Source organism: Falco peregrinus, chromosome 1 (genome assembly GCF_023634155.1).
Source record: "Falco peregrinus isolate bFalPer1 chromosome 1, bFalPer1.pri, whole genome shotgun sequence".
NCBI classification, from domain to species: Eukaryota; Metazoa; Chordata; class Aves; order Falconiformes; family Falconidae; genus Falco; species Falco peregrinus.
Window position 1 is genome coordinate 130,381,991 of NC_073721.1, and position 17,184 is coordinate 130,399,174.

Here is a 17,184-nt window from a genome sequence, read left to right on the forward strand (position 1 = left end):
TAGCTTTCAAAGAGGTCTTCTGGCCTGAAGAATGACCCTGAGGTGCCAGGGAGCTCCCAGTATAGGTAGGACTCTCGACCCAAGGAGGTCCATAAGTGGTGACGTGCCCCTAAACTTTAGGGAGCCAGCGTAGCATCTCCAGGCTGCGGCCACGGCTGGACCCAGCTCTGTGCTGAGGAGCAGCTGGGCTGGCCAAGCAGTTACAGCCACTCTTTGCTGCATTGTGCTTGAGCTGGTATGACCTCGCAGGGAGACATTCTGGCACAGTATATGTTACCAATAAAGTGTTATGGGGTTAAACATTACTCAGGCTAGCAGCTCTGAGCTGCTGGGTTCTGGGCAGGAGCTCTCTCCCTCGTGGAGCCAAGGCAGGGTGGAGTCAGTGAGATGACTTTTGCTCACAAACTGGGCCAAAAGCTGCAACCTTAGTCCTGGTGTGCTGACCCCTCTGCCCTCACTGGTAGGGGCCGGTTTGCCTTGCTGGTGGGGTGGTGGATATGTGGGTTGTTCTCCAGGACAGCTGTGGTTCTTCCTCCCAAGATTGGTGTTGGCTGGAGGACATTCATGGGGGTGGCTAGAGCTGTAGCAGCTCTGTAGCAATCGGGCATGAAGTTGGAGGCTGTAGCTAAACTGAGAGCTTGTCGCAAAAGATTGAAACCTGAAGTGCTCATCCTCTTGCAGCTCGGTGTTCAAGTCTGGTAGCGAGCGGGAGAGGAGGTGGCTGTCCTCTGCAATGCACCTATGTGGCCTCCTGAAGAGCTGCCCAGAGGGCTGGCAGGAGATGGCACGAGGCTGGCCTGGCCTTGGCTCATGCGCTGGGAGCTGTCAGTAAGCTGCTCGCAGATGAGACTGATGGCTGCAGCTCCTGGCACTGCTGAGCCACCATGATGCTCCTGCAGGCACCAGGCTGCTGCAGGTGTGACTGTGGCCTGACCCTGCACTGCTGAGAGCCTCTGCCTGTGGGGACTCCACTGACTGAAAGATTGTCCCATCTGCCTTCCCTCCCTCCCACCCTCTCTCAAATCCCTCCTTTGATGTCCCTAGTGAACTCCAGCCATGATGCCAGCGCAGGCTAGCCCTGAAGCTCAGAGCTGTCCCTGGAGATGGGACACCCTAGTGATGCCTTATTGCAGCTAGTGGAGTGGCTGTACTACAGCTCCATTCCTAGAAGTGTTAAGCATGATGGCAGCCACGTCTGGGAAGACTGGTAAGGTAACCATCTCTCCTCCAAGGTGCACCATGGGATTTGCAAGCTTCTGCCCATCTCTGTAGCCCGTATCTCCTTGGCAACCCAGTGCATGGGCCTCACGCTACCCACCCACCAGAGCCTGGGGAATGAGATACCAGGCCTTCTTTCTAACCCACATCTCCAACTTGGCAGCACATGACATGGCGCACACAGCATGGCACCATCTTACATCAACTTCTCCCAGCTGAGCCAGGCTCAGCCATGTCCCACCAGTGGGAGGGGAGCAGCCCGGTTGAGCTGGGGCAGAGACAACCCTGCCACTCGGTGTGAAAGAAACCTGGTTTCTCCCCAACCATGACCCTCTGAGGGCAACCAGAAATACACCTTGACCTCACTCTTGGCACATGGTGGGGGCGGTGAGTGACGTGATAGTGATAGCACACAACTAAATTCTAGTGGGCACGTTAGACAACAGCACTTGTCGGTCACTTTGTTCCAGAATTGCATACCGGGACAGACCCTGCCCTTAATTGTGGGTCTAATCTCACCTCTTTCCTCTCCAGTTACTGGAAATGGAACAAGTTCCTACCTGGAGCTTGGCTTCTCTTTTGCAACCTGAAATCGCAGGCAGGATGCAGGTCTTGAGCCATAATGAGGGGAATCGGCAGCCTGGGAGAGATGGGAGCGGCGTAGGAAACTGGGAGCTTTGGAAGAGGGAAGATGGCCTGGCCTGGGACTGGTTGGCAGGATGGAGGCTGTGGTTAGCTCTAACTGAAGGAACAGAGTCCTGGCTCACTTCTTGCAGTGGTTCTGGGTAGACTTTTTTTATATATGCCCCCCTGCTGCATGGTAGTGATGTTGGGGAAAGAAGTCATCAAAGCTGGGGGCCCAGGTCTGCCTCTGACCTTGGAAGAATGAGATGCAAAGATGTGCAGAGTTGATCCCCTGGGAAGATGGGGAGAGCTTGACACAAGCATGGAGACAATGATACAGCTGGTCTTGTTCTGCTTGGACCTTGTGACCAGTTTCATCTATTGTTTGTGTAATGGAGTTGGGATGCATTGTGTCTCTGATGTGAAAGCAATTCTTTTGGGCTGTCTCTAAGTCAGGCTCTGAGTGGGCAGTAGGACACACCAGGGGCTATCAATGCTCTTGGGGCTCTTCTGCAAAGAGGTGCCAGCTGTGGCAGCACCCCCAGGGGCTGGGCTCTGCTATGGGCAGGGGTGGACCTGGGAAGCAGGGGCTGGATGCAGGACTGGTTCATGAGAACAGGGTGAGGCTGGTGGTGGTTACATTATGGTGCTTCTAGGAGACTAGGCTGGTGCATTGGGTACCCAGAGCCCAGGAGCCTGTCTGTGGTAGATGCTTCCAAGACAGGGAGCAGGTCATGGAGTGAAGTTTCACAGGTGCTAATCCTTTTAGGGGGTGGACTACGCAAGGTGCCCTCAGAGGTCTGTGTTGCTTTTGCTGGCAGCAGCCCTGTCTGGAGACTTTGAGGAGATGATGGAGATGGGTCTCTGAAGTGGGGATCTGCCCAGGTGAGTGGAAGGAGCGGTCCAGGATCATGGCTATGCAGTGGTGGTGGTGCAAGAGCTCAGCAAGAGCTGAGGCTTCCCAGCACTGAGCTGAGGCAGAGCCCATTGATGGAAGGAAAGGTCAGCGTTCAAAAAAAAAAAATAAAAATTCCCTCTTGTTTGCTGCCTGGGCTGGCTCAGAGCAAGCTGGATCTCCTAAGCAGTGGCTGCTGTTGTGGGTGGACATGAGGCAGATCCCAATGGCTGCGATCTAGGGTGCTGGCCTTGGAGAACTTGGAGCATGGGGGATATCTGCTGGCGTGGGCTTAGGTGTTGTGCTTCTCCCAGAGTATTGCCTTCTGCTGTTTGCTGGGGGTGTGACCACCTGGGTGCCACCAGCCTGGCTGAGCCCTGGAGCACCAAGCAAAGGCTACTGTGATGGATCTACTGGACAATGGGCATCCTGCCTTTGTGTACCACTAACCTCTGGACTCTGTGGTCCCATCTGCAAAATCTCCTGGACTTCGTGTTGTGGCAGCTGAACTCTGAAAGACCCTCCCTGGGATGGGAGGCTGGAGACAGTGGCAGATTTTCTGTGCCTAATAACCTGTTGCCTGTTTGTTGGGGTTGTCATGTAGGACTTTCCAGAAATATTTTTTTCTGGGCAATCTCCATGCTTCCCAGAGGTGTGAAGTGCTCTTAAAGACCCTCATGGTTATGTGGTCTTACTAAACTTCAGTGCTGGCCTAGCTGGCCAAGCAGCCCTGACAAGCTCTCCCCAAGCTAGCTGTTTCCTCCTGGCCAGAGAAGAGCAGGCAGGAGATGCTCTTAGTTCCTCCAGGTACCTGCTGGGCAGCCATTCTTGCTGAATCACACCTGGTGAGTGAACTGGACTGAGATGCCATCAGAAGTGACTTCCTGACCTGCGGCCAGCAGTGGCTTTCCCTGGCTAGTTTAACCCAAAGGGAAGCAGCACAGCTCTCTTCCACTCTGGGAAAGGGAGAGATGCTTGTTTCCTGTGGCCTGTGTGGTGGCTCTGTCTTCATGAGCTGTAGTGTAGGCTGCTTTCAAGGCCCAGAGTTACAAGACGTTGGATCAGTGCCTGTTAAAACACTCCTTCTAAGCAACAGGATGGACTGGTGCCTGTTGTCTTCTGCATGCTCCTCAATGTGGTGTGAGATGTGCTGATTCTCCAGCTCCCCCTCACCATAGCTGCCTGGGGAGATGTCTGTGCTTGATTTGACTGCAGTAAGGTTTTCTTGGTGGTGAGATGGGCTGCTGGGGTCTTAGGCAGCATGCAAGCATTTGGATGCTTGTCTCCTCAATCCAACCCCCTGAAGGACGCTGGAGGCAGATGACTTGAGTGAAGTGCCTGCTGCTGAGGCTGGAAGTGTGTGTCCAGAGAGCTGTAATGGATGACATTAGTGCCTTGTAGGTGTACCTTTGCAGGCTGTCCCTGCCTGCCCTGGGTCACATTCCCATCAGCTGTGTTTCTAGCTGGAGCAGAGCAGCTCTTGCCAGCCACCAATGTAGTCTGCCCAAGGCTTGCACCCAGTGACCCGCAGCCTGGGGAACATGGTGACTGGAGTGCTCCTGGCTTGCTGGGGTGAGGCTGTCCCAGCAGCACAGCTGAAGATGCTGCTCTGTGTGTCAGCTGCTGATAATTAGATGCAGGTCTTGGACATACTGGTGGGGGTCCTACCAGCTCCCAGGAGCACCACGGAGTGCTCTGTCCCTGCCTGCACAGTGAGCCTTTCTGGTACCTGGGGAGGTGGCTGGGTCTGTTCCAGCTGCAGGGATAGCTCTGAGCTCCATGAGATGCTGGGGCTGGTGGCAGAGCAAAGATAGGCAGACCTAGAACTAACTAAGAAGGAAAGGCAGGCCATCCAAGCTAAAGGTGGCTTGAGGATGGGTCTGCATGCTTAGTCCTCCCTTCCGACCCCCGCTTTTTCCTGCTGAAGGCATAGTTTTGGGCAAGACAGGGAATTTAAATTCTGAGGGTAACTGGGAGAGACAATGGAGGACTTGACAAGGACAGTGAAGTGCTGATGAGGTGTTTATTTGCCCCATTTGTCACTTTTTGGTGACTTTTGGGAGTGCTAGCCTTGTGCTGAAGCAAGGGAGAGGCTCTTTGCTTCTGGATGTTTCACCTGGCCTCTGGAAGGTAGCAGGTAGAGGCACAAATTTCTCTTCTCCAGCTGTTTCTGGGACAGATGTTGAATGTAGCAGCACAAGGCTGGCTGCAGTTGGCTGGTGCTGTCTCATCCCTATGGGCAGGCGAGCAGGAGATGTTTGTAGTGGTGTGGCCAGACTCTTTTCCAACTGTGAGCTAATGCAGCTCCAGAAGCCACTGTGTCACTTCCAGTAAAATCCTCCCTTCCTCTGCCTTCCTTGCCTGGTGTTGAATGTCTCCATTCACTCTTCCTCAGCTTCCCCCTTGACAGACATAGTATTTTGAAATAACTTATTTTCTGAAAGCCCTCAGAGAAATTTGCTCCATACAGAGAAGTGCTCTGGCTTGGCCTGCTGGGTTGTAATCCTCTTGAGACAACCCTGTGCAGTCTTTTGTGGTGCTGGCTGCCCCTTCCAGATGGCTCTGGGAGCCCCCTGTTTGCAGAGCCTCTCTACCCCCTGGGAAAAGCAAGGTGCCTGAGGCCCTTTGAGGGATGCAAAGGGAAAACTGCCTGGGCAGGTGCCACAGTCCTGGAGAGCATGTCCTCTTGGCTGGCTGCTGCCTCTGATCTGTTTATTCCATTGTTTTCGGATGGTTTCAGAAACATCCCTCCTAGCGAGGGGGTGTTCCTGCTCTGGGCTGAAAGACCTGGCAGGTCATTCACTCGCTGTGCCAGCATGTCAGAGCCTTGGCTTGTAGCCAGGCTCATTGCGTTAGCATGAGCTCCTACCAGCCTCCAGGGTGAGCCCCTCTGGCTGCAGGGCTGTGCTGCTGGCTGGGTAGTGTGTGTGAGCATTGGAGATCTGCAGGAGGAAGGCGAGGAGAGGTGGTGGTCCACCAGAGGTGGAGGTTTATTGGTGCCAGAGCAGAAAAGCAGTACTTCTGTTGAAACTGGAGGCTCTGGCTAGGCTTGGGGTGGGGCGTGAGTGTGGGGCAGAAGCTGGCTTAGGCCCCCCAGGAGGGGTTGGGCCTCGGGAGTGGGGTGGGGGTGGCTGTCTTGTATGTGCAGCTGCTGTGCCTGCTTATGTACAGCTGCTGAGCCCGTGGGATGGAGGCAGCTCTGGGGGTTAAGTGCTTGCAGCCTTGTGAATGCAGGGGGAGTTTCCTGTTGCTGCTGGGCAGGAGGAAACTACTTCCAGCTGTTGAGGGGAGGACTGCTGGAGCTGGAGACACTGGCCAGGGAAGAGGACTGCTGGCTGCTGAGATGTTGGCTCTGCTGAGCAAGCACCTCCTGGTGACAGGGCTGGGGGGGAGCACGTAACCCCTGTCCTTGCACTGGCAGCTGCTGTGGTGGCCCCATAAGGTGTCAGTGATGCTGCTGCCCACACCAGGCTGCAAGAGAGGCTTCCTGGCCTGTGTCAGGGCCAGGAGACAACCATGCCCCAGAGCAGTGTGGTGGCCCCAGGCTGGTGAGCGTGGGTGCAGCTGTGCTGGGTCCCTCTCACAGGCTAATGGAGAAGTGAAGGAAGGCATGGTGTGCGTGGCATCAAGACAGTGCTTTGGTCATGGCTCTAGATGGGACTCCTCACTGGGAGGATGGTCTTGGTAATGTCTATGCCCTTGATTTGCCTCCACCCAAGGCTGGACTGACTGGGATGTACCTGGCTGCTGTATCATGAGGCCATCTGGGAGCTGACTTGGTGGCACCTGCTTGCCTCAGAGGTGTCTGACAAGGAGTCTGACAGCCCAGTGTGCCTGGCTACAAACAGCCACCTCAACTGTGGTCCTACTGCCTGAACAGAAGCTTGGGATCCAGCAGACCTAACCTGATGGGGTGATGAGAGGCTTCTGCTAGGACAGAGCCTCTACGAACTTGCAGGGCTCCTCCATGTAGGAGCCATCATAAGAAGAGGGACTCAATGCTCATGTTTGGGGCTGTTCAGTTACTAGCATCGCAGCCTGTGTGCTGGTGGAGGCTGGACGGGCACAGCAGGCAGCTGTGCTTTCTGGGAAGCATGTGCTTATTGTTCCCTCCAGCTCCTGTAAGGAGGCTGTAGTGTCAGGGTCCTGGCAGTCTGCTGCATGTCTCTGCGTGAAGGAGTGAATCAAAGCCTCTGGCTTTGTACCTCTGTTGGTTGTCAGGCTTCTGCTTCTTAGAGGGGTAAAGGGAGTAGGGTTTGAGGGGACCTGCTGTGGATGTGCCTAGCCTGGAGAGTAGTCCAAGAGCTGTCACCAAGTCTCTAGGTCTCCTGGTCTCCAGTTCTGTCTCAAGACCTGTGTGCAGCTTCTGGAGGTCTAATGCAGTTGGGGACACAGGTTTGCATCTCCACTCCTGGATAACTTTGCAGCAAGGCTTGCGTTGCCCATGTCATGTAGTGTGCTGTCTGCTAGGTAGCTGGAAAATAGCCAGCTCCTGTTTCCCTTTCATTGCCAGCTGTCACCCCAACCAGGAGTGCCTTTCTTGATGTCCCTTGCATGCTTACAGCCTGCAGGGGAGACCGACCCTGGCAAGACCCAGCTGGCAGAGTTGCCCTTGCTGGGCACAGCCAGGCAGGGGTTAGATGAGCTGTAAAGCCTCTGCCAACCTGGATGATTTGGCTGTGGCCACAACTCTTCCTTTGCCCAGATGACCTGGGACCTTGCTTCAAGAAAGTCTGCCTGTCCTCAACCCAAGGGTCCCTCTTACTGGAAGAGTGCCGTGCGCTGGGGTTGGAGCTGGTCTGGGAATACTGGTTGGTTGGTTGTTTTTTTTTTTTTCCCCTCTGGCCCTAGTGGTGCATGTGCTTGGGAGGGGAGCATCTAGCCAGATGTGTTCAGGCAAGGGGACAACCTGGCCAGGATGGTCTGCCAAGGGGAAAAGTTCACACTGGGCTCTAGGGGGTTTCTGCCACTCCTAGCAAAGTCCATCATTCTGCTGGTACCCAGAGCCCTGAGTGTACCTACTGTTCTCGATACCTGTCCGTACTGAGGCTGTGCTCTCCTCCCACCAGCTGGGGAGCGAGGAGAGTGAGGATGGCTGTTTTGGCTGCTGTGTTTCAGCTCCCCTTGCAAACAGCACCAGGACTGAGCTCTGCTAGCTGCTCCTGCTGCTGGATCTGTGCTCAGTCAAGTGGCACAGGCTCATCTCCCCCTGCTCTCAGGCATGAAGCTGCTAACTCGATGTACCAGTCTTGCAGACCAAGCAGGAGCATCTGGATGCCTGATGCTATTCTGCTGGATGTTGCCAGCTTGCTGCATCTATTGAAAGGCTGGAAAGTGTCTGTTCCCATGCCTGCTCATCAGGTGCCCATCTAGCAATCCTTCCTTGGCAAGAGGCAGGCCTGAGCAGTAGATGTGGCAGCAAAGACCTGCCAGGGAAGCCTCTCAAGTCTTGCTGGTTTGCAGCTCTACCAAGTTCTTCCTGTGATGTGGTCTGCCTGGAGCCTGTTCTGATGGCTAAGTTGTGGTTTAGAAAACTTCATGGGTCTCTTCTGTGGTGTGTGAGCCAGTTCTTACCCCATGAGTGTCATGTAGAGGTTGTCTGGCTTAAGTGTGTGGTCTTGAGATGCCACCTTCTGCTGGCTGAGGGCAGAGTGGCCGCCACCTTGGGGTGAGCCTCCTCTGCCCTGCCTGAGTGGGGGGAGAGATGTAAACTTGAGGTGTTTAGGGGAGCGGGAGTGTGCTGAAGGGGGAGCAGCCCCTCTTTGCACACACTTCTGTAGTGGTAACCTTCACAGACAGCTTGGTGGTGAGGAGCTTTTCTAGCTTGAATGGTGGTGGTCTGTGTGTTGTAGTGAGCTGGGACCAGGTATGGGGTGTGAAATTGGGGCTGTCTTGTGGTCATGCCAATAGGCAGAAAGTATGGAGATGTTGAGGCAAGCCCTGAGGTGGGGTGCTAGCTTCCATCTTAGACAGGTGGGATCTTGCTGTGCTTGTGAAGGGAGGACCTGGCTGGTGCCTGGTGAGCCTGAGCCTGTCCTTGCATGAGCCACCAGAGCTGGCCAGCGTGAGACTGGCACGCTGGGTAGTGCTGGCACAGTACAGCCCTAGGTTGGGATGCTACTTGAGTAGGATTTAGGGCTCACCTTGGAGCCTCCTTCCCTGTGCTGGAGACCATCTTTACTCAGTGGACCTTGTACATGGCCTGAAGAACGTGAAGGTTTGGGCTGTGGTTGAGATAATCCTGGATCATGGACCTGTGGCCTGGCTTTCTTTTCCAGATGCGCTGGTATCCTCCCTCTGAAGCTACCCAGCAAGGATGGAAGTCTCGTCAGTTTTGTTAGTTCATTAGTAAGTAATTAATCACTTCTTGGAGCCGGGTCCTTGTCTGTCTTGTCCTTGGACTTTTGAGGGGAGGAGGGATGGGAGCTTGGGCTCAGCCCCCAGCATCCACCCTAGGCATGCTGCTGGGTTACACTGGTGGGTGATGAGGTGGGAGCAGGGAGACCCACTGAACCCAGAAAGGGCTGTGGGTGCCGCTCACCGCTGCTCCTCTCCTGCAGTGTTTCTCCTCGGCTTGTTTTCTTCCTCCCTGCCTCTCCGGAGGGATGTGCCAGGGACGATTGCTCAGACTCCTCTCGGTTTGTTTTATGGCCAGCGGACAAGGCGCCTGGCCCCAGCGTGCTCCTCCTGCCCCGGGGCTGCCAGCATCCCCCCCCTCCCTGGACTGTGAAGCCGCCGTGGCCCCCACCACGGCCGTGCACTGCCTCCCTTCATCCTGACATTCTCCAACATCCTTCCTGACTGAGCTTTGTGTCCAGCCAGGCTGAGACCCAGCCGGGGGGGCTCAGCCCCGGGCTTCCCCAGGCTCGCCCTGCCCCAGCGCCTTGGCTGAAGGAAATGAAAGGCAATGGGTTTTGCATGTTTTCTGGCATGAATTAAAACACTTAACTTGTGTATGTGTGAGTGTAAGTTTGTTTGTTCTAGCATTTGTGTAACTGTTAGCAACAGGTCCTTGGCCCAATGGATTGATCCATCGAGGTTTTCATCTTGCTTCGGTGAAGACTTGGCTTTGAGAAATACTAACTGTCCTTGTCTCACCCCTTCTCCCACCTCTGCCCTTCCCTTCCCAGTATGACCAGAAAAATTTGAAAAATGTTTTCCCCCCCCCCCCTTCCCTCCCTGCCCCCCAAGTACAATGCACTGGGTTTCTGTTCTCATCCATTCTTCTCTGGTTTTAAAGTCAGGGGTTTTTGTTTTTTTTTTTTTTTTTTTCTTCAAACTTCTATATATAGAAAGGCTGTAAAATATCTAACTTTTCCCCCGCGCCCCCCCCTCCCCCCACATCTTTCTGATTGGAGAGCATCCAGTCCTGCCAAATAATCGGCCATCCTTATGGGAATACCGAACAAAAAAAAAGTACGAGTATTTTTGTACCATGTGTAATAAGGAAATATTTATGCATCATAAAGAATTTCTTGTGTGTTTGTGTGCAATTAATTATTATTATTATTAAAGAGAAATTGTAATCCTGTAAGATAAGTTAATGTTTAGTTAAAAGCTTGAAAGAGAAGGGTTGTCTTCTGTAACAATGATTCAGTCAGGCATAGTATACAAGAAATTGTGCAATTTTTGTTTTAGCATCTTCTTGCTTGGTATTGGAGTGCTTTAAGTATTATACGACCATGGCTGTCTTGCTTGTATTAAAAGATTTGAGAATAAGTTGCTATATAATTGCTGATCCTATGAGAATGTGAAACTGGATAATATATGAAATGCAACAACAAAAAAAATATACCCAGAGGCTGCTGTGACTTCTGTGCTCTGTTGTGTTTTCTTCTGGGGTTGGGTTGGGGTGCTTCAGGCTTGGTCTTTCCCCTGCTCCCCCAGCCCTGCCTGGAAGGATGCAGGCTGGTCTAGGATGCTGCAGAGGACCATGAATACGTTGGGGCATCTTCCCTCCTTCCCCATAGGAGAAGGGCAAGTCCTCACCTGCATGGGCATGTGTTGAAGGAGCTGTTGAGGCTGAGCTTTTGTGTATGCCCTCTCAGAGGCCTCCAGCAGCTTTTTTTGGGTGTTTTTGTTTCCCCCCACCATTTCTGTGCTTGCAGAGGCTGAGGGCCTCCGTGCCAGCGCTGTCCCTCTTCCCCCTGTGGTGCAGTGAGCAGAGATGGCCATAGAAGGCAAACATCCTCTGCAGCACTGTGCTCCTGGTGCAGGGTGCCCCAGCTGTGGCTGCTGATGTCTGCTGCTGGTCTTACCCATACCTGCTGGAGCAGCTGTGGGAGCTGCAGCCCCCGGCAGAGGTGGCTGCCCCGGCAGGATGAAAGCAGGGCCAGGTGTTGCTGCAGATGCACTGGAGGCAGCTTGCTTAAATTCTAGCAGGGTGGCCTGGGGGTCCCCTCACTGTGCCAAAGGGGTCTCCTGTGGCTCAGTGGCCACAAACCTCTGTGGTGAGGTGCTCCTAAAGCCTTCCCATGCAGCTTCCCACTCCAGGGATCAGTGTTTTCCTCTTCCCCCCAGGGCTTCAAGGGCAGTGCTGAGCAAGGGTGAGGAGCAGGGAAAAAAAAAATAAGAAAAAGCAAAAGGCAGGTCTAAAAATAGCCCTGCTGGCCACTATGCCTGGGAACAGGCTTGGCTGAGTGCTGCTGCTTCAGGAAGTGACTTGCTGTGGGGCCACAGGCTGCCCAAGCCAGAGCAGCACTGCTAGCCCCTTCCCCATGGGATCTTCCTGCCTGTGGTCCAGGCAAACCTCACTCCTGCCCAAATCCCAGCTCCTGCAGGATCCATCCACATCTCGCAGCTCTGCTCACCTAAGCAGAAACACTCTGGAGAGCAGCAGGGCCTGGTGATGGAAGTGTGCAAGGTTTTAAATTATAGAGGAGATTTTTTTTTTTTAAAAAAAAAGCCTTTAGCACATGCATTAACGTGGTCAGGCAATGAATAATTTATGCCTGGCTCTATTAAGCTTTTACACTGGGACCCATGCAACACGGCTCTCCTTGGAGCTAAAGTAGGTCACGTCTGCTCAGAGGGTCCCCGGGCGTCCCCCTCCCTGGCTGGTGCAAGCATGGCGCAGGCATGTGCACACACACGTGTGTGCTTGCTGCCTCGGTGTGTCTGTGGCTGCCTGTGCGTGCGTGCAATGCCCCTGCCCCTCCCAGGCTGCTCAAGTGTGTGTCCTGCTCAAAGGGAAACTCTCTGGGCAGTGATCTGGGGACAGCAAATGTCCCCAGTCTGTGGGTGGGATGAAGCTCTGGGGTGGAGAGAAGCTCTGGATGGGGCACAGCCTCATGGCATCATCAGGAAAAAGGGTGCAGGTTGCTAGCATCCAGGTCCTTTGGTCCTTGGCACTGCCAGGACCTGTCAAGCAGTGGTCATACAAGAAAGCAGCCAAAAAGAGATGAGATGACGTTGGGGCTGGCAGAAGAAGGAATAGGGAAAAAGGCTGGGTTTTGATACACTTACATTTCACATTTTACTGGAAATGCCCCCTCTCTTTTCCTTGTTTTGAAGGTGGGACAAAAAAAAAAAAAAAAAAAAAAAAAATCCATCTGGGAATTTTCAGACCATTTTCTTCCAAAAGTGCTGTTCTCTGCCATGGCATGTGGTCGAGGCACTGCAGCAAGGAGCACTTTGGAAGCAGAAAATCCAGCTGTTCTGATGCAAAAAGATCTCTCGGCATGGCCGTGCTGGACAAGCTGCCACGGAGGTGGCCTGGGCCCCCGTTTGGACTGACGAGACATGTTCGCAGCTGGCCAGGGTGTCTTCAGGGGGGGGCAGATGCAGAACTCAGTCCCTGCTTGAAACCAGAGACATAGAAAAGGAGGCAGGTCACTTAACATCTGCTTTCATCTAGGGACTGGCTGGTCACAAGAGACCCCAGAGTTCCCATCTTCGAGGTCAGGAGCGCCTTGCAGTGCTGATGCCCACCTTGTGGTCCTTCATATTTTGCTGATGACTAAGGGTACCCAGATGCAGCGCAGCCGTGCGGGTTGCATGATCTGGTGCCTTCAGTCCATTCCTACAGGACGTGATGAAAACCAATTCAAATGGCTTCTGCAAAGGATCAAAATGGCTCCTGCAAACCTCGGCAACTTCCATCTGCTGGTCTGCACCGGCAGCGCAGGGAGAAGAGCCTCTGTCACCATCTCCTTTCCCCAAGGCATCCCCCCTCGCTCAGGCTGAAGCCTTTTATGGTTGAAGACCATTGATATCCTCCCAGTTGTTTGTCCCTTGGGCAGACACCAATGGCCCCAACTGTGAGGAGACTCAGATAGCCCCAGATCCGTGCTGCCTCAGGCTTTAGCAGCTACCGCTCCCAGCTGACTTCTAGCTCACTTAATGTTGCTGGGATTTCCCTGGAAAATGTGGGTGGTTCAGCCTTATGAGGATAAGGAGCAGGTCTGCTGTGGTCAGGGACCATCACATGTACTAGCTCTGTGGACCCCCAGCCCCTGGCCGAATAAAATTAAGGGCCAAGCTGCTTGATGATGGATGAACTTGGCAGCACACCTCCAGAAGAAGCAGGTTTGGTTGGTGAGTGTATAAGGAGGCTTACCCAGGCCAGGAGCATCACCAGGGAGGCAGAAAGAGCTAGGAAACGATGGAGACCAAGCAGGGGGGAGAAAGCATGCTGTCTGCTTCTTATCTTGCATTTCCTTCTTGCACATGTTCCCTCTCATGAGTTTTGCTTACTTACAGGGCTCAGATACCACCACACTGTCTTACAGCCCCAAAAATACCTTTGCTCTCCCCCTGCCAACCAACCACCGTTAAATTATTCCCCAACCCAGCAAGAAGTCTGTAGAGACTTGGGAATGACACCCCAATACCCCAAATGGTGAGCATGGAAAGACACATGTGATGCATAATGGACTGCACAGGGGTCATATAGGTTTGTGGGGACAAAGTACACCCTGCACAGTAACTACTGGTGAAAGGTGAGTGGTATCAGAGCCCACCCCCAAAGCGACAGATCACAGCCCAGAGGGGCTTTGGGGGTCACAGTGCTGCTGTGATGGAATCCCGCACAAAAGCCTGTAATATTATAATGGTAAGTGGGTGGCCAGAGGGTTAGTAGTTGGAGTTACCTCTGTCCTGATTCAAAATTCAAAAATAGATGGGATCAGGTCAAATCCTCAAAGAATAAAACTTCTCTGAACCAATAAGGCTTTGTTATTTCTGATGATATGATGGAAAGGTCCTCCTGGTCTGTGTTGAGTCACAGCGTTAATAAGATGTACAGTACAGTGGGAAAGCCAGGAGGTGGCATCCCAGACCTGATCACACAAACCAGAACACTTTCCCGAGCAGGAACTTAACAGACGTTTGCAGCTCGGGACAGTGGAGAAAACATACATAGATTTGGTCCTGCACCTTCCTCTCCGCCTTGGGATGGGGACAGTGGAAGTACTTCAGACAAAAAAATCTTTGTATTAATAGAGGAAAATCTTTTTACTTTTCTGGTCAACTATAGCATTGTGACAAAAAATACACCGAATCTCAGTAGGCTTGCGGTCTATAGCCCAGCCTGGCTGTGGTGGGACCATCACCAGCATCGACTGACTCCGGCCATTGACTCGCGGCTTGGTCCGGCTGAGCCTGGGAAACCCTGGGGATTACCCTCTTCTGGGTGCCTCTCCCAGTGCATAGCTTCTGGTGTTACTTATCTAACTAAAAAAGAACAAAATATAACACTTTTGTGATGACATAGAAATGACACATTCAGCTCTTTACCAGGCACGAGGCAGTGGGAGCCACCCGACCTTGCAAGTGGGCTACCTGGTCCAGCTCTTTTGGCAAGTGAGGCTGAGGACTGAGATGCGTGGAAGCATCACCACCACCTGTTGAGGAATGATGGCAGAGGGTTGATGAGCATTGATAACATGCAGCTGTAGCCTTGCCTCGAAGGCAGTGCACGGACAGTAGAATCTGACCGACGGTAAAAGCCTTGTTGCAGCCTGACAGCTTGCTTGTGCTGCACCACCCCACGATGACGCTGGGTCAGACAGCAGATGGCACTAGGAGATTAGCTCAGGAAGATCTGAGCAGATCGGGATGCCTGGAGGGAGCAGAGGCCACCGCTGGACTCAGATCTCAGCCTGGCACAGGCTGTACGGCTGCTGGACAGGAGACCAAGAGGAAAGAACGGCTGCAGCATCCCAGCCTCCTGGGACAGGGAAACACCAGCCCCTGATAAAAACCTAGAATTGTCTTCAAATACATCCAGAACATCCTTCTCCCTTGGTCTGGGGCACACAAAACAGCAGAAATCCCAGCTTTTCCTCTGTGTGCAGATGGACTGGAGTGTGCAGATGGACAGTGTGTTTGAACTGCTACAGGAGTCCACAGCTCTCCCCTTCCCTCCATTTCCCATGGTCTCTAGGCACAACAGACTGAGCATGGTTAACCTGGTGGGCTTCATCCACTGGGCTTCATTGTGATTGAAACATTCCTTTCATCTGCCTCTGGGTCACAGGAGTGAGTGAGAACTCCTGAACCTCTCGTGGGGACCAACTCTTCACTCTGCTCACCCAGGACAGGTGTTTTAACAGGCAAAGGGAGGACAACAGTTTGTGCCAACGTGTCAATGCCAAATGGCTGCTGCAGCAATTACTGACTTTGAGGGCATGCTGGTACCATGACCAACGTACTTTCATCTGTCCTTTGTCCTTTCACTGTTCTTGGTGTCCCGCTGAGGACTGGGTTGGTTGCTCAAGGGTCTGTGGGTGACAGCGTGGTCCCCCTCATGCTCTCTTGGTGAGGTTGGTACCTGCTGTCCTCTGCAGGTGCTTTCCCTTCTCTGCTGGCGAAGACAGGAAAGCCAGCCCTCTGTCCACCACCAACTGAACTGATGCAGGGTGGGCTGGAGTTTCTCAGGAGATCTGCCAGCCCTGCCAGAAGGTGGACAGGGTCTGATCCGAGAGGCTGTCATGGGACCTGCCAGCCTTAGGGACAGGTGCTGGGGCATCATGAGCAAGGCTCCAGGCCATGCTACTGCCTGGTGTGTTTTTCCGCTTGGAAGCTGTGGATACTGAAAACAAGTGCTGGAAGTCCTCCTGCAACTGGCTTTTCTGCATGTTTCCCTGAGGCAGCAGGGGAAAAGCTATGCATGTAGGCCTGGACTGTGGTACCTAGTGCTGATTCTCCCCAGGTGATATGGAGTTGCCCTGTATGGAGAAAGCACATCTTAGGGTCATTGATGACTTTCAGGTTACTGTGAGTTCTCAGCAGCCGCAGCAGTGGCCGTGACATGCATATGGCTTTCCAGGAGAGAAAGATGAAGGGAAGGAGTGAGCTTAGACGGCTGGGAGAGGCTGTCAGCTCTGCTCTGTCCACAGCACCCCTGGTTTCAACCTGAGCTGAATCATGCCCTGCTTGCCTCAGCGAGTGTCATCACTGCCCAGCTGCAGGAAGACCAAGTAGCTGCCACCTTCTCCCTTCCAGGGACTGGTTCATCTCTGCCAGTGCTCCCAGGAGGCCTCTGCACTGCTGAGTGGCCACATGTGGCATTTTACAAGATGCCTGCTGGCGCAGGGGGATGCCAGCCAATTCATCCCAGCATCTTACCCTGGGGTCAGGCTCTGCTAGTGCAGACAACATGACCCGCAGGTGCCATCACTGGCCAAAGTCAACAGCAGTCAGCAGTGTTTCCATGTGCTTGGCTTGATAGGGCCCCTGATGGGCTGACGGCCTGATAAGGCATCCCCACATTGCAGGAAATTTTGCGCCTTCACCCGCCTCCCTGCCAGTCACCTGCAGCCAGTGTTTTTGTTTTCCAAACCCAGACCTGACTGTAATGAGGAAATACAGCCTCTGTGCTGGAGGACCACCTCCTGAAAAAGCAGGAGTGAACCGTAGACAGTGGAAATGTCTCCCTGGAGTAGGTCTTCCTTTCCAAGATGCTGTGGCACAGGGGTGTGAGCATGTGTCCTTTCTGCTGTCCAGCAGATGCCCATGGGTTTGGGAAGCAGGTGTCACCTTCACCTGGAGAAACACACTCAGAGTCCCTGACCGGCTGTTGGGAGCCCATCACCCCCATAGAAGATCCCCACCACTTTGTCCATGAGGCCAGGCCACTCAAAAAAAACCCCTTTTGGTTTTTATCCTCACTTTTGGATGAATGAAGACCAGTCATGATGAGGGCTTCAGGGACAAAGCAGCTGAGACCTTTGGGAATGGGAATCGCTGCTTGGCTGATTTGCCGGCTGCCATGCTTTCAGAAATGTATCCCAGGCTCCGAAAGGGTCTGGATACCATGGTTACAATATTTAGCAGTGCCCCTGCAGCTGTAATGGTTTATTTTTCTCCAACTAACCTAACTGGTCTTACTGACAAATTTATGTCTTGAAAAGAAAGCAAGTTGTTCCTCTAGAAACCAGTGCATTTATTAACCTCACCACCATCACACCAGCTTGGTCTTTACAGGGACGTTAATTAAGAAGAGC

The 17,184-nt window shown here is 53.3% G+C and overlaps 1 protein-coding gene across 3 annotated transcripts in view; it reads left to right on the forward strand.

The window, feature by feature from the left end:
- RBPMS2 (RNA binding protein, mRNA processing factor 2) overlaps positions 1–10,548 on the forward strand; it is a 29,528-nt gene extending 18,980 nt beyond the window's left edge. Inside the window, exons 7-8 of one of the 3 annotated variants that reach the window (XM_005232591.4) lie at positions 9,016–9,085; positions 9,298–10,548. In XM_005232591.4, the coding sequence (XP_005232648.1) occupies positions 9,016–9,078 (63 nt within the window). In that variant the 3' untranslated portion in view covers positions 9,079–9,085; positions 9,298–10,548. Of the gene's footprint in view, positions 1–1,044; positions 5,504–9,015; positions 9,086–9,297 lie in introns of those variants that run through there. The other 2 variants (XM_013295378.3, XM_055819248.1) reach the window with 2 other exon arrangements.
- The last annotated feature ends 6,636 nt before the right edge of the window (positions 10,549–17,184 follow it).